Below are 23,174 nucleotides of genomic sequence, written 5' to 3'. Positions count from 1 at the left end.
AATCGGCTGTCGGTCAAATGTGATCTTAAAAGGATCCATTTTCTGTTTGTGCCCAAAGTAAGAAGTAAATACGTTCAAATGACTTGAGCGTCTCCTACAGCTGTCAAACTCATTGCTTAGCAACGGCATCTCAGCAGAGTGATAGCGTTTGTGAAAAAAACAGTGATGTTATGGTAAAATATTAGCAACCCTGATCAGAAACCCTGGTCAGATGACATATTTTAATAATTTCCAAAAGTCATCTCCACAGGGAATACATTTAAATTAGATGTTTATTTTAAACCACATTTATTAGTTATTTGCTGAATTTAATATACTGGGAGAAAATAAATGGCAAAATGTGGCATGTGCATGACTTTGGATGGCTTCTTACTACTTACTGAAACCCTCTTTGGTTGAAACTATTGTAATGTAGGAGGCATTTGGGGCAGGATGCAAGTGCGAGTTGCTTTTCTTCAAACACAATTCGGAGTTCAAATACACAGGGGCAGAGGTGAGTGGAACAGATCTGAAGAACTAAACAAGAAACAAAACCAACAACTAGGGGAAACAAGCAACAGCAACAGGATATAAAGACAATGCAAGACAAAGGGACTGAGCAAACACAGGGTTATAAATACTAACAGAAAACCAGAAACACCTGAGACCAATGAAAGGGCAGGGCTGGGAGACAAAGAACAGGTGAAGACAGGGCAGGTCAGGGGAGGAGCCAACAAGACGTGTCAAAAGAAAACATAAGCACTTGGCAGATAAACAAAAAGCATACAGCACTAGGAAACCAAGAAAAAGGCAAACACAGAAAGACCACGACAAAGAGTGAACGGATGTTACAACTATAGCTCCAAACAGTTTTTTTGGTAGAAAGCTTTACTTCTATATCTGACCTACTTCTAAATTTTCCTTTCAGAACACTTCAAGTCCAGAAACATTCCTATGTTGTCTTGCATGCACATCATGATGGAGATCTAACCACAAGTGCTCACTGTATTAATGTGTGGACAGTGAAGATTTTCAAACCTTAACCTTTTGCTTCTTAGTAGTTCAAAACTGATTTCAATGTCATTGTCTTGTTGTATTCAACCCCTTTCTTCACTGACTGTAGGATACTAGCCTCCAGGATTTGCTGATGTTTATCAGAAATCTTTCTTGCCTCCATCCACACATTTCCTGCACCACTGGCTGCCAAACAGTTATTGACTTTTGTGATGAGGTCACAGTTGAGGTTAACTTCTGATGACCCTTCCATGTATATGTTTGTCCAACACCACCAGCACCGCACCAGCCAAATCTTCTTGTTGGTCATTGGCGATGATGTGGGGGTTTTGCTTTGCATACCTGGCCTGTCTATGAGCAATTATTTCAGAGATTTTTCTTGGCTTTGCAGATCATGTCTTGAACTTCAGCAGTGCTCAATGACTAATTTTCAAAAAGTGAAAATTAAAAGCAGAAACTATCTTTAGTTTCAGATCTTCAGTCAGCTGCTTAGTTGAGCCCATGGCTGTTGAGTGTAAAGTTTGACAGGTTGCATAATTTATTACACTATGGAATTGTCTACACTTGACTTGGATTAAGGCCTAATGAGTCAAGCAAATGGAACACTAGCGGGTCAGCTGAAAAGGGATTCCCAAAATTAAATTCAGCAAATAAAACATGCTAAAATTTGTAGGAACACATCATAGGTTAAAATGTGCCAGTGTGTAAACTTTGTTGCACTTAGAAAATCAAGAAAATGTAATTTTACCAGGGGTGTCTAAACTTTGGCAAATATGATACATTTCATGCATTGCCAAAAATACAAAAATAGGCATTAAGAATTTAGATTTATTATTTAATCAGATTTATTTGCAAAATAAAAGAACATAATAATAGTGCAGTTCACAACATAGTTGTGGTTGAACTATGATCTTTAGCTTGGCCATTAAACTGTAATTAATCTAGTAGGACAGAAAGAAACTGACCATTTGCAAAACTGTGACTGACATGGCAAATTATTATTTAAATATTAATCACACCAAATTATAGGACTCAGAAATGGAAAAGCTTTGATGATGAATTTATAATGCTTGACACACTGTATCCTGATCAAGTGTGAAGTGGTTTTTTTATTGCACTCCTGTTTCTGAAAAAGTTTTGGACTCATCTGTGTGGAAAACCACACATACAGCTCAATGGCAAAATTATCAACAGACAGACTTCTAACGGGTTTCTGTCTGGGTTTTTGTACTGCTAAACTTTGAATATGGTGCGTAACAACAAATAATGTCACAGAAAACTGTTAGGACCAGCTGCTGATTTAGACAGATAAGTCACATTAAACAGGAGTAACACATTGAGTGTAAACAGAAATACGAATAAAACTACATTTGTACATTGTACTTTGTGTTGTTTCAATAATGTTTGCTATAAACAACAAGCCTCCTTCAGCATCCAGCACTGCTCTGACTAGCTATGGTTTTAACTTTAGAATGAACTCATCTGTAGGGGCAGCTTCTGTTGCTAAAACCCACTTGTCATTAGATAAGAAAAATTACCGCTTTCTGGTGGAATGATCAAACTTTTGACTAATGTAAACATGGTTGAACATGGGAGTCTCTCATAATTTTGCAGTTTATTGCAAATGTGACAAACTGTCCCATGCGCGAGTTTGCGGATGCTTAGCTTAGCCTGATGCCTTCTTCTGCAAAGCTATTTTGGCTGTGGTATGAGAGCCGAGACATTTTTCATTATTTTTTTTCCCTGAGACCTGAAGCTGTTTTGTCTGATTTCTGAAACTTGCTGTCATGGTGTGAGGAGATCCTAAAATATGCACTGTAACATAGGCGGCTTTTGTAGCTATGATATCTGCCTGCCACATCGAGCAATTTTAACCAGCATAGCCACATTTCTAGAACCACCTTACCTATACTAGGTCGAATAAATGTTATATTAATGCAGGGTATCACATTACGCATCATATTTAAAAGGTCAGTTATGTTCATGTGTGGGAATACTAGTGCCTTCATATGGTCTGCAAGGAATTAATCAATAAATGAACGATATGTTTTAAAACTGGCAGTAAATTCTGTTACCATGGAAACCTGGTTAACCACAGGCTTATGTCTTCAAGCATTACAATGTTAGATTTTTGCTATATTCCCCATTTTTAATACATAAAGCCTAAATTACCTGACGTACAAAATGTACAGACAGATCTTTACACGCATTCATACACCCAATCATAAACCACAAGCAGAAGAGCACTACGGCCACTACAAGACATCCTGGCCCGACAACCTTCGCATGATTAGTCAATACCGATCAATACAGCACTCAGCTACAGTCGAGGGGGTAATGGGGCCTCTTTTCCGCTCATATCTGCCTGACTAAAAAGGAGCATGTTGACAGACAAATGGACGTGTCTGTAATCACCCTGACATGGTAAGACTGCAGAATGGCTTTAGACTGACAAAGATATGAAGGCTCCATTCGAGGTCTGGATCAATACAATCAGCCACAGCCGAACAGGCGGTAAGAGACGTGGAGATGAATGGCTTTCCAGAAAGAGAAGCAGCCCTGCTGCTGGTGCTTCATTTGGGGGGAGGGACGTGGGGGCTGGATTATCTGGGGTTTGGCAGACACACAGCCTGTTTGCTTTGTGCTGGAAGTGTCCGACAGTCAACAATATTTCTTACTGTATGATTAATGAGAGATCATGGGGCACACAAAAAAAAAGGTTTAAAAAAAAAAAAAAAAGATTCTTTCTTGGCATGCTTTTGCACCGTTCCCATCTTTATGATTCTTGTAATGGACAGAAATGGACTGTAATGGTCCTTCAGTGCAAGAGTTTCCCATAGTTACTTTGACCTATTAGAGGATTAAAAAATGCTCTGGTTCAGGAGAAGCACATTAAACCACCTGTTTCTGGCAGAAAGCATAGTTTCTTTTATTTTGCTTTTTGAACGTTTTTAACAGCCATGTTTGAAGTTCGTTTAACTCTGACCATTTGGAAATTAATGGCTATATACACAGTTATATGCAAAAGTTGGGTTAAAAACGTGTGTTAATTTTTTAACACAGGAAATCAGCTAAACATGTCATTTGACCAGGGATGCCCAAATTTCAGCATTCAGCTGTATAATATAAAACTCTACTGTACATCCAAATCTAAAGGATGACACCAGTATTAACTATGTAATAAAATGACATACCTCGGTATAAAATCTGGTGATAACTAGGGACGCACGATCGGAATCAGCCAGGATCAAAATGGGCAACTGGACAATATATTTTATTCTGATTTTGGCCTATTTGTACTGCAATGTCATAATGTATATATTCTGAATCTGGGTACTCTAAATATGTTATATTTAAATGTTGCTACAACACGCGATAGCAAAGTGTTACAGCATAATCATGCATGACTTACTGTGCTAAATAGTCAACTGACTTACTTTCAATGTAATGCACTTTCTGATGTTAAATAAATAGGCAATTTTACCTTTACAGATTTTAAATGCTAGTTTATATTAAGACTTATATTAAGCTAATATAATAAGTAGTGCTCACTGTGAGCTATAGGTTTAAAATAAAGCAAACAAAAAACTTTCCTGTAAAGAAATCAAAACCAGCCATAAAAATGACTGGTGCCTCCACATGTTTAAAATGTCCAATAACAACAATTTCATTACAAAATTATCTTTCAAGTAGTCACAATGAAGGTAAACAGCCTCCTCCTACTTGTGCACACACACCAGAAAAATGCAACGTTTGAATAATAATGAAAGTTTATCTAGTTACAATTTAAACAGTAAACTGTAGTCATTTCAGTGGTGGGTGATACAACCAAAATATATAGTGATTATATCTCCAAACACAATATGCATGCCAACATTTATTCTGAAGAAAAAAAAAAAAAACACTATCAAAATGTTTGAACACAGCAATAAACACAGCTTCCTGTAGCTGCATGCATCAGATTTAAATCCTAGTGCTTGCCTACAAAGCCAAAAATGGACCAACCCCTACCTACTTGATGGCAATGGCCAAAACTTGAATTGTACCACGAGCCCTTCAAGTTTCGAGTACAGCTCGGCTTGACCCGCCATCCTTCAAGGTGCGTGGAAGACAAGCATCAAGACTGTTCTCTGTACTGGCACCCAGGTGGGGGAATTACCTCACACTGGCTGTTCGAACAGCACAGCCTCTTGCTGTCTTCAAACTCAGACTGAAAACACATCTCTTTATACAGCATTTCAATTAGCACTGAGTTAAGTACTGATTGTAATGTATTGTACTGCACTTATGTATTGTAGTGGATTGTATTGTATTGGTTCAACTCTGCTCCTTTTCTCTCTGTATCAACAGTGAATTTTTGGTTCTAGCAGTTTCAAAGACTACAGATTACAAACTTTCTATAATCACTCTAGATAAGAGCGTCTGCTAAATGCTATAAATGTAAATGTAAATAATTATTCAGTGTTTTGAATAATGAACTACACTAAATCCAGTTTAACAGGCCTAATTATGCTCTCTTTGTAACCACACATGCAGTTAGTCAGTGTACTTTAAATACAGATATGACGATGTGTTTAGAATAACACTGTAACAAATGATCAAAATAACGCTAAAAAGTGTCATATTATTTAGCGTTTTTTATATTACTAATGTATTATAGACCACATGATGCGTTATTAGGAGAAGGCTTTGCACATACAATAAATGATGCTACATGGTTAATATAATTTTTATTAGGGGAGTCTTTCTTTTCATAAACAGGTTATTCCCAAAACTGTTGCAAATGCATATACAGAATATTCTGCACATTGTCATGTTTTTTTGGCGGTATGATGAATAAAGTAAAGGACAGTAAAGGACATCAATATAGTATCTGTGGTGCAATGATTCCTGTGTGCATTAGTGCTGATATCACGACAGCAAGTTTTCAAACCATTCTATCCCGTATTGAAAACCGCTGTCAAATCAATTGTCAAAGAATGCTGAGGAAAATCAGATTACGCACTGAGGCTGAAATAGTTTATATTCACAGAATCAAACAGCCTAAGTGAACTACATATAGCTATTATTTGATTCCACTGCTCAGAGCATGTCAGCGAGTATATCTAATAAGGAAAGAAAAGACAAGAGGACAGATGATGGAGTCTTCCCACTAATCCTGGGCATGGAGGGGTGGATCAATATCTTCTGCGTTCAGTAATAAATGCAGCACCTCTAAACAGATGGGATGTAGTGTGTGTGTGTGTGTGTGTGTGTGTGTGTGTGTGTATGCCTAAGCCATCCGAAAAACCCCTAGCTTCCCTCCTCCTTCCCAGAGGGGCTGCGCACTGCTGTTCTCAGCTCAGCCCTGCCTTTTTTCTTTGAGTGGGTGGGAGAGCGAGCCCCTCATTCTCATTCAGTAAGGGGGATGGGGGGAGCGAAGGACGACAGGATGGAGGGATCCGCGCTCCTCGTCGAGGCTTTATGGAAGCCTTTATTTATGCCCTGCTTCCCCCCCCCTCCCCCCCCTCCCCCCCCAATAACCCCCTCCAACCCCTTCCCCTTCATTCTGCCCCCTCTCTGACTGGATTTAGGGCCGGCATCTGAGCTGCCAGCACTCCTGCAGCGGATAAAAGGCAGCGCGCGGCAGCCTGCACCTTCACACCGGCTTTTATGACCCTCCAAAGGATCAGCAGAGAGAAAAGCCCGAGGATAGAAAAAGAAAAAAAAAAAAAAAAAAAAAAAAAGCAGTCGCTGAGAAAACAAGGCAAACACAAGCAAAGAGGATTCCAGTTTAGATTCCACTGTTATTAACCAGAGCCAGACAACACAGGCTCATGGGATGAAAAGTAGTTACGAGTTTCAAAGAGCTTTTTTCCTTCTGAGCCAATTGTGGCTAAGAAGACTTGAAAAGTACAAGTGCAATAAAAAAGAGAAAGAGAAGAAAACAAAACAAAAAAACAAAAACAAGAGTGGCTCTCCCTGGCTCTGTCATCGTGTAATCACCCTCTGAGTGATATAAAAAGGAGCAATTACATTTCATCAGTGCTATTTATACATCAGCAGAAAATGAGTGTACATAATTTAGACAACAGTGTCTATGTCAATATCTCATTAAAGCTAATGTGACTAAGAGGGTGTGGGAAACGCTGGCAGCGGCACTCACAGATGTTTGCACATGCCGATTTCGGCACCCCCCCACCCCCCAATAAAACAAACAGACAGACAAAAGGGCTGTTTCTTGGACCCCCTGTACTAGAAGCTTAATCCACATGTAAACACCACAAGACGTTCATAAAGAAACAAAGACAATTCTGATCCACCATAGTGGAAAAAACAATAAAGACAACCATTTTTTAAAGAATTCTCCACAAAAATAAAACCCATACAGACAAAGGTATCCATCTGGTGGGGTGACAGATGTATGCACCTTTCTGACCAAGAGCAGATGTAGCATCAAACTGGACATGCTAGCCTTAATGTCAGCTGATGTCTGTTTTTCTGGGAGGTGCTCCGCTGCGTTTTTTGGGCGCAGAAAAGCTGAAGCACTTCGACATTTACTCCGGATGAAAGGGAAAACATGAGAGGCCTGGGAGCAGCACTGGACTTCATTGATTTATAATTAATCAAGGACAGAGCTAGGCTGCCATATTGCACCCAGATATAATCTCCTTTAAGCGCTCTGCTTGACAGCATGGACACAATAAGGAGGAGCGTTTGCCAGGCTTCAGGAAACCCATGAAGAAAAAGTGGCGGTACTGAAAGCGAGTTGATGCAATGAGTCTGCTTTGAAATATTTAGACTGGTTGCTTCAGCGTGACTGCAGTCAAAATGGCAGACGGGAGTGCTTGAGGTGAGTCGACAGGATGGTGCATTGCGCCCTCTGCTGGCTCAGAGCCCGGCTGTGAATAACAGCAGGCTTAAAACTGGAGCGCAAAATTGACAATACAGGTGCTTTCAAGAAATAAATAAAACACCAAGCAAGCACCCCAGCGGTCTCAGTCCTATAGTACTACAACTGATTTTTCAGTCAAACATAAGCACGCCCTCCATGGGAACTTGCAGAAACAGGCAGACATAAGTCAATATCTTTAGGCCTGCTCCAGAGGGAGGGAAGGAGAGAGAGATGGATAGAGGGGAAACAGACAGAGACAGAGACGGCTCATTCGGATGCCAAGCGAAGCCACAGCAGCAGCAATTACACCTCCATTTCACACAGGGAGCGCAGGAAATGAGGCAGGAAGTGTGCTGCAGGCTACACAAGAAGACAGCAGGGGGAGTAGAGGCAGACAGAGCGGGAAGAATGTCTGCATGTGCCTTCGAGCTGCTACATGCTGCCGAGTTCAAGTGCTGTTGCTGCTCATGTTCACATCTGAATTTCAGAAAGTCAAAAAGGGGTCATAGAGAGGGCAGATAACTATGTGAAGAGAAAGAAACAAAGGAATACAGAAAAGAAATGAAAGCGCAAGAGCTGTAGGGATAAAGAGACAGAGACAGACAGACAGACAGACAGACAGACAGACAGACAGACAGACACAAACAAACCTGCTCTCTGAACTGTTCCTGGGAGAGACAGTCTGTCACGTTGACGCAGCCAAGCAGGCAGCCGGTGGGGTACTCTTTAGGAAACTGCACATCTGGGGAAGCAGAAGGAAAACTCCAATGAATCAGTGAACTCCTTAACATTTAACCCCTTAACACTCAGACTTCCATTATTCACTACAACTTTATAATAACCCAATCAACTTGAATCATTTTCAATGTAGTTAAAGAATACTAAGGCTTGCTTTACACTGTGACATTTCTATGCAAACTTACTTGCTTGAAACCTTAATGGCACTTGTGTTGCAGCCTGAAACCTGTAATCTTTTGTTTCTGTGACCAGCTGACCTAACTAGCCAGCTAATATTAACAGTAACAGCTGTTTAAATGGCTACATGTGCCACCATTTCTTCTTCTTTAGTCTGCTGTTATCATGATCTTCGCAGTTATTCATTTGTCCTCTCTTCATGCCCCCTAATTTTAAATGGAGATCTAATTCATATGGGATCTAAATGAAAACGAATATTACTAAAGCAGGAGACCGAAACACTCCTCAGTGAACTTGCAGTGCTGCTAGAAGATGATAAGTGAGACATCAAGTACAACTGTAATGTCAGATATATAGTAATAGATAGATAAAAGACAAATATCCAGATATAGAAAAGAATGGCAGTAACAGCTGACAAAAGAATGCTACAAAAAGGCTATAGAAATGCTGGAAATATGTCAACAACATTATACTGAAAACGTCAATAAAAAGGATGATACGATGTACCTAAAAATAAACTGGTAATTTGGTTACTAATAGGAATAATTAAATGTGTTGCTTGCAACTTTGGTTTTTAATTGCCTAATGTGACTGCCAAGTTACACAGAAATTACAATAGATGCAAATAGGTGCATCTTGTGAGTTACATGAAACTCTCACCTTGTATAGTCTAATCCTTACAACATGGACATACAGAAGAGATTAACTGGTTAATCCCTTCAATTCAATTCAGTTGTTATTAGTTTTCAGCTAATAATCTTACAATTTTATATTCAGTACCTAATGTGATGTTGTGAGCTGTGTATTTCTTACTGTAGGATAATACACTATATATCCAAAAGTATTCATTCACCCATCCAAATCATTGCATTCAGGTGTTCTAATCATTTCCATGGCCACAGGTGTATAAATCCAAGCTCCTAGGCCTGCAGACTGCTTCTACAGACATTACTGAAAGAATGAGTCGCTCTCAGGAGCCCAGTGAATTCCAGTATGGTAGCGTGACAGGACGCCACCTGTGTGTCCAGTCATGAAATTTCCTTGCTGCTAAATATTCCACAGTCAACTGTCAATGGTATTAAAACAAGGTGGAAGCGATTGGGAGCAACATCAACTCAGCCACGAAGTGTGGGGTTGAGTATGAGAAAGTGGGGTCAGCGGACGCTGAGGCGTAGAGTGCGCAGAGGTCGCCAACTTTCTGCAGAGTCAATCACTACAGACCTCCTTTATGTGGCCTTCAGATTAGCTCAAGGACAGCGTAGAAAGCTTCATGGAATGAGTTTCCATGGCTGAGCAGCTGTAGCCAAGCCTTACATCAGCAAATGCAATGCAAAGTGTCGAATGCAGTGGTGCAAAGTGCCGCCACTGGACTCTAGAGCAGTGGAGATGTATTCTCTGGAGTCACGAATCACACTTCTCCATCTGGCAATCTGATGGAGGAGTCTGGGTTTAGCAATTGCCAGGAGAACGGTACTTGTCTGACTGCACTGTGCCAAGTGTAAAGTTTGGTGGAGGGGGGATTACGATGTGGTGTTGTTTTTCAGGAGCTTTGCTCGGCCCTTTAGTTCCAGTGAAAGGAATTCTTAATGCTTTAGCAAACTAAGAGATTTTGGACAATCTCGTGCTCTCAATTTTTTGGGAACAGTTTGGGCACGGCCCCTTCCTGTTCAAACATGACTGTGCACAAAACAAGCTCCATAAAAACATGGATGAGCAAGTTTGGTGTGGAAGAACTTGACTGGCAGAACAGAGTCCTGACCTCAACCCGATAGAACACCTTTGGGATGAATTAGAGTGGAGACTGTGAGCCAGGCCTCCTTGTCCAACATCAGTGTCTGACCTCACAAATGCGCTTCTGGTAGAATGGTCAAAAATTCCCATAAACACAAAAAAATACTTGTGGAAAGCCTTCTCAGAAGAGTTGATGCCGTTATAGCTGCAAAGGGTGGGCCAACATCATATTGAACCAAATGGATTAAGAATGGGATGTCACTCAAGTTCATATGCATGTGAAGCCAGATGGCTGAATACGTTTGGAAATAAAGTGTATGTACTAAAAAATGGGATGCAAATCCAAATGTGTGCATCATTTCAGCAGAAAGAGAACATATTAAAATACATTGACAATAATTATGTTGATGTACTATATTTTATTAATCTTGAAATAATGTATATGAACCACACCAATTTAATGCACCGATTTGTTCAGTGCAAGAATCCTCTCTTCTACCACCAAAAAAAAAAAGGCACACTGGTACAGTTTTAGGCCTTTTGGCTCATTTCGACTCAAGTATGAATGATGGGCTCCCTTCCAGCTGTCTTCAGTTTCACATGCGTGTCTGGATATTATGCAACTTTACTATGCAATTTGGAGAGGATCTGACTGGCGGCATTCATTAACACTGCATAGTGATAAATCCTGACTTGTCACACTTCTGAGGAATCTGACACATTTCTTTTAGCTATGAATGACATAAAATCATACCTTGCTTATAAATCTGCCGATACATGGCCTCCACCTGGGCGATTTCCTGAGGACTGGGTTTTTTGCCCGCAGCAGCAATCCACAGGCGCCCTCTGTGGGAGGTATACCACGTCCTGCCTTCCACTCTAAACAAATCCATAAAGATATTTAGCTTGAAGGACTGCATAGCTCAGCTGTTACACATGACTGCAATGACGGATTAGTTATTTGAAGAAACACTCTTAGTAATCATTTACTTAGTTGAGTATTTGAATAAAAGATGAGCAATTTGGAATAAAAGGTGAAAAATAATTTTGTATCAAAAATTGCAGAGAACAACATTCAGTCACAAGCAGCTGATAAACAAAGAAAACAATCTATTCAGCCTTCAGCAGCTTAGCCTTGCCCATTTACGTTGAACTTCTAATGATTTGTCTAACCAAACTGCTTTTTGGCACAGTACTAGCAGCCAATCAATACAGGCTAATTTACACACACACACACACACACACACACACACACACACACACACACACACACACACACACACACACACACACACACACACACACACACACACACACATACATACATACATACATACATATATATATATATATATATATATATATATATATATATATATATACACATACATAAATATATATATATATATATATATATATATACACAAAGTCCTAAAGGCATTAACAAAACCAGGCTGTTTCATTCTAAGCTTTAAAGAGAGGTTGGTAAATGGCGCTGTAAAAATGAATTAAGAACGTTTTGGTACGCAAAAAAGCACTAATAGCCTTAGTGGATGTCAGGAAAAACTAAATAAAATACAAAAAAAACAATAAAAATATAGGACATGGGATCATTAAACGACATACACCTACAAAGACAAAGATAAACCACTAAATTTACTAAACGATCAATTTGGTCTCACCAGCTGCACACAAAGATGTCAAGTTAAATTCATAAAGTATATATTTTGTGGCAAATACGAATGTTTTATTTTAAAATACGGATAATAATAAATATAGTAAAAATTGCCCAATCCCAACAGACATAAAAATGGCCAAAAGGTATAGCATTATATTAATATTAGAGTTCTCTACAGAGGGTTTGTTGAAATGGAGGAGATCACCTCTTTATACCACAGGCGAGAAGTGAGGCCCATGGCTGATGCATGCTGAGACAATAGCCCCCGTCTGCCATCTCCTGTAGCTCTCTGTCCTGCAGCCGGAGTCTAGATCGTTCAGCCTTCTGCTCACTTCCTGCGGCCTTCACTTGAGACCTGCGAGGGGCCTCACCACCACCAACGTCCACCCACTGACCCATTCATATTTACATCATTACACACAATCTCATAATCTTTTGCAAATAACAGTCATATTATGCCTGGTTCTATAATCTGTAGATGCCCACCTGAGGTGCAGTCTGTACAATGTTTGGGTTGACCAGCTCCCTGAGGTGCTGCCGGCCAGTTGGGCCCGAGCTCTTTGGTGTCTGGACCAGAGTTCCAGTATTGATGGCTTTGACAGTCTCATCAAACCTATTGAAGTCAACATGCATAAAGCTCAGTTCTTCAGTCAGAATTCTCCTTTAATCAATACTGATCAAAAAACATAATTAAGAAAAATGTGTTTTTTTTTTCAAGATAATGTAGATTCAGTGTGGATTTCCTGTTTTCTTTATGATTTTGTTTGTAAACCAAAGGCAGTTACATTATGGCAGGCTTGGTTGTACTTATTAGGCCATAGATCAGTGTTTGGGCCAGCAGTCAAGATTGGTTGACACCAGAAGAATTCCCTAAATCTTATGATGCATTTGTGTAATGCGTGGTGGGGACTGTAGCAAGAGAACATGAACAAACTAAAACTCAAACTCTGACCAACCTACGAAGCTGAGATAAAACAGCAACATAAGGTAGAAATCTAATTTAAGGGTGGAATGGCCCTTGAAGTAATTCTGCTTACACATGTCTAACTATTTGCTGCCAAATGGTATTCTGATGCACACGCATTGACTCAGAACTCATGCAAGGAAAGGGAAATATCCACATTAATACTGACTAACTAATGCCTGATGCCATTTTTAGCCCATCGTGATGGCCAATGTTTAGTTCCACTGGCCTATAGTTCAGTTGCTATACCACATTAAAAGTACTGGCACAACTAGGTTCACTAGACCTTTCCAGTGTGTAATTTGGAAGACTCAAAAGTTGGTGTATTTATTCATTCCGAAAGTTACTATAAAGGTGCTTTTGCAGTGAATTTCAAAGAGAAAACTTTAAGCATAAATTAGAAAAAAACATGACCATAAGGGATAAGAAAAATCTGCCAAAACGGCTTATGTTCTTAAGAGTTAGTTAAGTATGCTGCAATTTCAATCCATGTGCATAAAATACACAAAAAGACCTAAACTGGCAGAGTCAGTGGGTGATATGCACGTACAGCCTGATTTACAGAAAAGAAAAATAAAGTTATTGCCCTTCAAGTGAACACAAGTCGTGAGCTTCCAACTTTATGTTGAGTGTTGTTTAAAATATGCATATGAACTTAAAGCTCACATGCTGTCTCTGTCTGAACTGTAACTCCATTTCTTTTCTACACAATTTAAATATGGCAGATATCTTTACAACGTGTAAAAATTGTGATAATTGACGAAGACGAGAATTGACATCATTTGGAATAAGACCCTTTTACATGAAATTACATTCAAAGTTAAGAATTACAACCCCAATTCCAGTGAAGTTGGGACGTTGTGTAAAACATAAATAAAAACAGAATACGATGATTTGCAAATCCTTTTCAACCTATATTCAATTGAATACACTACAAAGACAAGATATTTAATGTTCAAACAGATAAACTTTATTGTTTTTTGCAAATATTAATTCATTTTGAATTTAATGCTTGCAACATGTTCCAAAGAAGTTGGGACAAAGGCAACAAAAGACTGGGAAAGTTGAGGAATGCTTAAAAAAACACCTGCTTGGAATATTCCACAGGTGAACAGGTTAATTGGAAACAGGTGAGTGTCATGACTGGGTATAAAGGGAGCATCCCTGAAAGGCTCAGTCGTTCACAAGCGAGGATGGGGCGAAGTTCACCACTTTGTGAACAACTGCGTGAGCAAATAGTCCAACAGTTTAAGAACAACGTTTCTCATTTAGGGGGAATTAAGGGGTTTCATCATCTTCTGTCCATAATATCATCAAAAGATTCAGAGAATCTGGAGAAATCTCTGCAAGTAAGCAGCAAGGCAGAAAACCAACACTGAATGCCCGTGAACTTCGACCCCTCAGACGGCACTGCATTAAAAATCGACCTCATTCTGTAACGGATATTCCCACATGGGCTCAGGAACACTTCAGAAAACCATTGTCAGTGAACACAGTTCGTCGCTCCATCTACAAGTGCAAGTTAAAACTCTGCCATGCAAAGCAAAAGCCATATATCACCAACACCCAGAAACACCGCCGGCTTCTCTGGGCCCGAGCTCATCTGAGATGGACTGACGCAAAGTAGAAAAGTGTCCTGTGGTCTGACGAGTCCACATTTCAAATTGTTTTTGGAAATCATGGATGTCGTGTCCTCCGGGCCAAAGAGGAAAAGGACTGTCCGGATTGTTATCAGCTCAAACTTCAAAAGCCAGCATCTCTGATGGTGTGGGGGTGTATTAGTGTCCATGGCATGGGTAACTTGCACATCTGTGAAGGTACCATTAATGCTGAAAGATACATACAGGTTTTGGAGCAACATATGCTGCCATCCAAGCAACGTCTTTTTCAGGGACATCCTGCTTATTTCAGCAAGACAATGCCAAGCCACATTCTGCACGTGTTACAACAGCGTGGCTTCACAGTAAAAGAGTGCGGGTACTAGACTGGTCTGCCTGCGGTCCAGACCTGTCTCCCATTGAAAATGTGTGGCGCATTATGAAGCGCAAAATACGACAACGGATACCCCGGACTGTTGAGCAACTGAAGTTGCACATCAAGTAAGAATGGGAAAGAATTCCATCTACAAAGCTTCAACAATTAGTGTCTTCAGTTCCCAAACGCTTATTGAGTGTTATTAAGAGGAAAGGTGATGTAACACAGTGGTAAACATGCCCCTGTCCCAACTTCTTTGGAACGTGTTGCAGGCATCAAATTCAAAATGAGTGAATATTTGTAAAAAACAATAAAGTTTATCCGTTTGAACATTAAATATATTGTCTTTGTAGTGTATTCAATTGAATATAGGTTGAAAAGGATTTGCAAATCATCGTATTCTGTTTTTATTTATGTTTTACACAACGTCCCAACTTCATTGGAATTGGGGTTGTATTTTCATGATACACGTTTTTCTTTATACAACGACAACATGTTCATTAATTTAGGCTAATAATATGTGGTAAATGTATGTCTTCCGGTTATAATTATGTTTCTGTAATATTTGTTTTTTTGTCATACATTAAAGCCTAAAGTTTTGTTAATGTAAAACACAGTACTGTGTTTGATGTTTTTATGGGCATGTCCTTGATTTTAGGTTAATCACTGACTAATAATAATTTGACAGTTATCAGTCAAAAAAATCTGCATCCCTAAAAAAGGCAAAAAAAATAAACATCTTATCGTGATCTAACTTAGATAAAGATGTGCATCTTTGAATATTTGCAGCTCCTATATTTTAAGTCCCCATATGGTATCACTTTAGGGTCCTCTTTATCAAAGCAATCACTGTTGTGTAAAACTCATACTTATTGTAATACTGAGTCAGGTTCTCCCCTTCCTCCAGCACTCGTCTGCCTGCAAAGTCCAGTGTGATCTTGCGGTCTTTGCGGGAGGCGTGACGAAGTTCTCGAAGCGCTTCCTCCTTCTTTCGCAGCACCTCACGCTCTGCTGGAGAGAGCCACTGGTTGGAGTCAGTGGCAAAATAGTCTGACTCATCATCCAAGACTTGAGTTCGGCGAACACTGAGAAAGAGTTAACAAATCATTACCTTCAACGTTTCGCCTTAGACAGAAAACAACTATTATACTGCAATTTAGTGTGACCACCAGTGATTAAGTAGTTGAGTCCTGGCCTGATTTTCAAGACATGACTTCACATATCTGCGACTTAAGGCCTGACTTGGACTGAGACTGAAGTTTGCACTGTTTAATGGGTGAATAATCTTTATAAAATATTTTTTTTCCAACTTAAAATAACTGAGTCAGACTCCATCACCTTGTAACATACATCAACGTGATGCAAGCTGGACACATCATCAGTGATGTTACCTGGGGTCAGGAGTGTTTCGGGTCTTTCAAACATCATACACTCCCACAATACTAAGTGTTATGAGTAGCCTACCTGTTTTTGTCAAACTCCAGTAATTTATCTTTGTGTTGAATAGCCTTATCCAATCCTGCTTTAATCCTGGCCTCCTGGTGAGGTAGAATGTCCAATCCTTCAGATGCAACACGATCTATCAGTTTAAGAGACACAACCAGGCCCAAAAGAGAGTTGGAGTAAAAATTATGGAAGAGGAGCACACGAATCAGAAAACACCCCATTATAAGCCAAGCTAATTCTTTTCTAACCTCCCATGAGTTTCTTCCGAAGTTTCTGACTTTTGTTTGAGTCCCGCTGCAGGATCTCCTGCTCCTCTTTAGTGCACACCTGGCAAGAAAGTTCACAAAATAAATGAAGAGAAACTGCTTTTGTGTTGAACTTTGCTGAACAAATAAAAGCAAATAGTACACAGACTGTCATTTGCAATGAGACCAGGTCAAATGGTGAGACTAGTTTTAAATGGCCCATGTCACTGAAAACTGAGTTTTCCCATTTTTTAAAAAAAATAAAAGAGTTTTAGGAAATTTTTGAAACACTGTTAAAGCTTTTGTCTGTCCGTCTGCCCTGTGATGGACTGGTGACCTGTCCAGGGTGTATCCTGCCTTCCGCCCAATGACCGCTGGGATAGGCTCCAGCACCCCCCCGCGACCCAGAGGGAGAAGCTTAGGAAATGTGTGTGTGCGCGTGTGTGTGTGTGTGTGTGTGTTAAAGCTTTAAAAATGTACCACTGACTTCTCAGTCCACATATGGAAACTGCAGTAATAAACTATGCTGCTATGCTGCTGCAGCTCTAGTAGTTTAGCTCCACCCAATTCATACTACAGTTCTAAGGAGTGTTTCAGCACAGAATGCTTTTTCAATTAGGCACAATATAAAGCAGCCAATCAGAACAGAGCTAATTTACAAATATCAGTCTTAAAAGTACAGTAAAAAAGAAGAGCCTGTAAATTTTAAAGAATAAAAAAGGTAAGAAAATGGTCACCTAAAAATAAATGATAGCCATATTGGTACATATTTGTACAAAATAAAAAAATTTAATACAACAAAAATGTAGGACATGGGCCCTTTAACTGCAGTGATGTACAGTAAGTCCAAATATGATGAAAAGAAAGTTTCAATTCATGCATGTATGTGTGTATGTATGTTTGTATGAGCGGTTGATTGACGAATGGATAGATTTACTATGAAGACACTTCACACTGAACGACTCAAGAGCCTACAACTTCTTTGCCGAAGTCAATATTTGGACACACCTATTCATTTATTTAAGTAATTAAATGATTGTTAAATGATTGATTAATTAATTAACACTTAAAAAAAATAACACTGAAGATATAAAATATATATTATACCAATAATTATTTCAGTGACAAATATTAGCCTTCTACCAAAAAAAGCTATTTAGACTCTACCCACCCCCTCTTATCTTATGCGCTCCCTGACTGGCTGAAACAAACTGCAAGGACAGATGTTCCACTAACTTTTAACAAGAAACACATAGTATTTAGGATGATATACAGTACTGTATGAGTTTTAGGCATCTAAGCAAATTTTTAAATAATTTACCTCAGTAGTGAGTTTATCACAATACACATTAGAATAAAGTCATATTCATAATTCAAATAAACATAAAAACAATAAAAAGTAACAAGAATTTCTTGGGTCCATATTTGTCCTTGACACCTTCACAGCCACCACAGAGACTTGTTATTGTCATCAGTTACATCATGAGCACAATTTAATGAAGCACTGATTGGTCAGACAAGGAGATGCTTTTTAACTACATAAAATACTGGACTTTCTCGAGGAGAGGCTTGAAAATGGTTAAACACACTAACATCCAGAAAATCACTGTCACACACACACACACACACACACATACACACATTAATTAATTAATATTCTATACATTTTGTTTATTCAAATATCAACACTTTTCTCAGCAAATACTACATAACTCATACTACACAAATTAATAGATTTTGAAAATGTGTCTTGGGTGCCTAAGACTTTCACACAGTACTGTAATTATTGTGCTTCCAACTGAGTCACGGGTTCACATAAATACCCGGCATGTGTGCAAGTTCCATACGTACCAGACTGCCACAAAAGAAACATGGACCTGAGCCCTCCTGTTCGCACACGATCCGGCCACAGGTCATGCAGTTGTTGATAAGTTTGTGGTTCTGGGCCAGGCAGTCGCAGGAATGGTGTCCCGGCAGTAAAACAGAAAGCCTATCTTGGCCCTCTTTAGCATACAAGTTTACAAACTTATTCTTTTTCTTCGTGGAGGAAGAGCTGGTGTTCTCTTGTGCCTAAACAAAGTAAGGACAGTTAAAAGATGCATATAGAATTTAGAAGAACCTGAAGCGCAGAGGTTGGTAAAGTCACAACATATACCTTAAGCAAGTCTATGGGAGTCTTTACGGCTTCTGGCTCAGGCTCAGCTTGGCTGAAAGAGAAGACCTCTTGTTTATTCCTGCCTTTTCGCTTCGCCTTCTTCTGGGTGTCCTTTGTAACATCTGGACTTTCTGTAGGAGCAAAATCACAGTTTCAAGAGATTTAAGTTAGGCAATCACTTAGGCTAATCAATTCCATAAATCTTAAGGTGTTTTTATCCACAGATGATTCACACGAGTAACAATAACAATGTAGTGCAAGAAGCAGCTGAAGACCCTTACAACTCAGTTCAGCTCAAAAGATCTGCATGCGAAAGAACACAGCACAGCACGAGTCTTGTAGACCAAAAAAAAACGAGCAAGCTTGCTCCAAAAACATCACAGATTATATCCAGATGTGCTCATCTTTGTTACCTGTCACTGTCTCCCTCATGGGGATCAGTTCTGGCCCACTGTCAGCCTGTTTTCGACACCACTGCCATCGTTCTAACAGCTCATCAATGAACTGTTTCTTCTTTCCTCCAGTTCCTTGCAGGAGATCCCCCACATACTCCGCAATTTCATCAGCATTGTCGATGGACAGGATATACCTAGTACATCACAAAGGGTTAGCAATTAGCTATGTACTGAAGCTGGCTAGAAACTGGCTGGCACAGCTGACATTTATGGAAGTCCTTTGAATTCATCTTGAATTCATCAAAGGAAAAAAAACAACAAACTGCAAACTAACTGCTTCTGGCCAGCCATCACATTTAAACCACTTCCTTGTTCAGACACTCATCGTCCATTTTATCAGCTCCACTTACTATATAGGTGCACTCAGTACTACAGGCACAGACTGTTGTCCATCTGTTTCTCTGTATACTTTGTAAGTCTCTTTTACCCTGTTCTTTAATGGCTAGGACCCCTACAGGACTACAGGACTGACGTGTGGTGGTGGCGTGTTAGTGTGTGTTGCGCCGGTATGAGTGGATCAGACACAGCAGCGCTGCAGGAGTTTTTGTCCACTCTATTAGACACTCCTCCCTTGTCAGTCCACCTTGTAGATGTAAAGTCAGAGATGACAGCTCATCTGCTGCTGCAGTTCATGTTGGCCATCCTCTAGTCCTTCATCAGTCGTCACAGGACGCTGCCCACAGGACTTATTCTCAGTCCGGCACCGACACTGAGGCGTTTAAAAACTCCACTGCTGGGTCTGATCCACTCGTACGAGCTCAGCAAACACTAACACACCCCTGCCACTTAAGTGTCACTGCAGTGCTGAGAATGACCCATCACTCAAATAATACCAGCTCTGTGGCGGTGCAGTGGGGGTCCTTAACACTGAAGAACAGGGTTAAAGGGGGCTAACAAAGTATGCGGAGAAAGAGATTGACTGCAGTTCGTAACTGGAAAAAAAAGCATAAAGTACACACATACATAAATGAAGCTGACAGAATGAAAAATGTGTGTAAACATAAGGAGCTGGTTTTAATGTTATGGCTGCTCAATTGTAACGTTACTGAAATATACCGGCAGCGTCTTATGTTTAAGTCAGCTGCGTTAATGTTAACTATCGACGGATAATGTTGACAACAAGTCATTTAGCTTAGCTAACGTCTGCATCCATTTATACAGGCTGGATATTAAGGCTAAATAACTGGCTAGCAGGTTTTCCATGGAAACTAGCCGGCTAGCTTAGCTCGCTGGCTAGCAGTTGGCGGAGTGTACTTACTGAACAATGTCATCGCTCGCTTCCAGACCAAACTTATTATTTAACTGATCCACACACCAACGAAGCAACGAATCCGACATCATGCAAACCCACTACACCAGAAAGCGCATTATTCGCGGAATTTGTTTTTTTGGGTCAAAACGGAGCAGTTAAGTTCCAGCCCACAAGTACAACAGCTAGCACTGCCTAACGCCAGATGACAAGATATTCAAAATAAAAGTCCTGATGGAGTTAAAGGTCGTTTAACTACGGGGTGTGTCAAAAGTCACGGGACACCGTTTTATTTTATTATTATTATTTTTTGTGCTGTCACAAGCATCCACGATGCGGTGCTGAAGGTAGCGTTTGTTGCGGATTTTCTCAGCATACACAATTTGTTTGAGATGACCCCAGAGATAAAAGTCGATAATAAAATAAAAAATAAAATAAAATAAAACGGTTATTATCACCCTGAACACACTAATCGAAACACAAACCATACCATAAAGCTTGTGATTCATTCCTAAAATGATTATTTGAAAGCAGATACTACTGACGTATTTTATTAGATAAAATTCATGCAACTCGAAAGCACACCGTCATATAACCCAGATGGTATTTAGATGGATATATACGAAATGCCTAAACACAAACGATCAACGCTACCTGTTGTTTGTGAGCTGATTCACAATTACTCAATACATTATAAGACAGGTGAACAACTTGAAGAAACTGAAGAATAATGCAGTTGAAAGTAATGTCATTTCATATAAACAGTCAGTAATTATAATACCTTGCAATGCAGTCTGTTAGCCATTGTCGTCATCAGTCACCAGATGGCAGTGGAGTGTAATACTCCTTATAACAAGAATCCTTGGAGCATATCACTCTAAAATGCTGGTGTATTTTAACTTCTAAACGGACACATTCTCTTTACAGAATTTTCACTTTGCCTTTATGCAGAACAAGACTAGGCAATTAAAGTGTAGGCTCATCTTTAATACTGTCTAAAACAATCCAAAATATGATGGATGAAAACAATACATAGAGGTAAATCAACAAAATTCATGACCAGCAGGATTAGGGGTGAACTGCTAGAAATTGTAACGAATGGGCAACATGGGACTATCATTATTTTGATTTCAAATAACATTTAAAGATTTACATTTTTTTTTTCCATCATCTGCAGAACCACCATTAAATCTACACACGGCAACATTTTGGTGCTTTTGATTCAAGACAAGCCGAGCAATAATAGAAAGACAAAGGTACCCTGTTTGAAGATATAGAAAAATATGTTTATTTGTAACAATACATCATAATCACTCTGAGTAAATTAACTAAAGTAATCAGGCCTGTACAGCTGTCATGCTGGTGTTAAGGCCTGTGGTTGGCAATATGCAAAATTATATATAGATCACCCAATGACAGAGTATATATGAGCTAAAACAGGACAACACAAAAACAAAATATAGTTCATTGTCTACATATAGTTTATTGAATATAGTCTATTTTTGTCATATAAATGAAAAAAAGTAAGAACAAACAGTGTAATCTCAGTGATCAACATTTAAAAAGTGTTAAATATGTTTCAAAGCAACTACGGTCCACACACTCTCATGATAACGATAGATTATGTGTGCAGGTATGTATCGGTTGTGTATCCACTCATAAACTGACACTCAAAACTCAAAAATACCAGACAACTGTCAAAAGTCAGAGTGACAGGACTGGTTGCTTTAACAGCTTGAAGTTAAATGGGAATTTTGTATTGTTCCTTGTTCTGAATAATTAAGAGGTTTAGGCATAAACATAATCATTCAGAGTGGTTTGATGTGAAATGCGCTGTTCTAGGGAAAGCTTCTGAGTAATTCTTCACAGTGGTAGTGACAGACACCAGAAATGTAATGCCTCTAAAAGCTTCCTGACAGAAAGCTATTATGTGAAATGGTTACGAGGTGAGAGTTTGGTTTAAAATTTTGTATGTGATCACATCACTCCCGTTTTGAAAGAGCTGCACTGGCTGCCTGTATCATTCAGGATAGATTTTGAGGTTCTGCTACTAGTCTTTAAAGCTCAAAACAACCCTAAAGCACCTGCTTACATCACAGAGTGTCTGTCTGTTTATGTTCCGGCACGTATTCTGCAGATAGTGGCCTTCAACAGACACCCTCTGTAAAATACAGAAAACATGGAGAGGCCTCTTTCAGTTATTCTGCTTCTAAACTGTGTTCCACCTTTTATTAGACAGACAAGCTCAGTGCTCACTATTAAGAAGCACCTAAAAACGTATCTCTTAAAATTAGCATTTAATTAAAACTGAACGTCTTGTGGTTTTATCCTATCTTGTACTTTAATAGTCTTCTTTTTCTTCTGATTCTAATTAAATACTAATGGTCTCTCCTATAACTATGTTTTATCACCTGTCTGTAAAGCACTTTGAGCTGCCACTGTTATGAAAAGTGCTATATAAATAAAATATTATTATTATTATTATTATTATTAGT

At 39.3% G+C, this 23,174-nt stretch overlaps 1 protein-coding gene across 1 annotated transcript in view; it reads right to left on the bottom strand.

The window, feature by feature from the left end:
- Positions 1-20,880, bottom strand: part of trip4 (thyroid hormone receptor interactor 4) — a 70,867-nt gene extending 49,987 nt beyond the window's left edge. The window contains exons 1-11 of the mRNA XM_017709818.2: positions 20,689-20,880; positions 19,389-19,564; positions 18,976-19,106; positions 18,672-18,890; positions 16,824-16,902; positions 16,594-16,708; positions 15,999-16,214; positions 12,678-12,804; positions 12,397-12,581; positions 11,268-11,392; positions 8,518-8,609 (exon numbers count right to left, since the gene is read on the bottom strand). Coding sequence (XP_017565307.2) covers positions 8,518-8,609; positions 11,268-11,392; positions 12,397-12,581; positions 12,678-12,804; positions 15,999-16,214; positions 16,594-16,708; positions 16,824-16,902; positions 18,672-18,890; positions 18,976-19,106; positions 19,389-19,564; positions 20,689-20,771 — 1,548 coding nt within the window. The 5' untranslated portion in view covers positions 20,772-20,880. The remainder of the gene's footprint in view (positions 1-8,517; positions 8,610-11,267; positions 11,393-12,396; positions 12,582-12,677; positions 12,805-15,998; positions 16,215-16,593; positions 16,709-16,823; positions 16,903-18,671; positions 18,891-18,975; positions 19,107-19,388; positions 19,565-20,688) is intronic.
- Between the last annotated feature and the right edge of the window lie 2,294 nt (positions 20,881-23,174).

The sequence above is a fragment of the Pygocentrus nattereri genome, chromosome 15 (assembly GCF_015220715.1).
Source record: "Pygocentrus nattereri isolate fPygNat1 chromosome 15, fPygNat1.pri, whole genome shotgun sequence".
Lineage (NCBI taxonomy): Eukaryota > Metazoa > Chordata > Actinopteri > Characiformes > Serrasalmidae > Pygocentrus > Pygocentrus nattereri.
The sequence above is the reverse complement of the archived record's forward strand: the minus strand, read 5'-3'. Positions and strand labels throughout refer to the sequence as shown.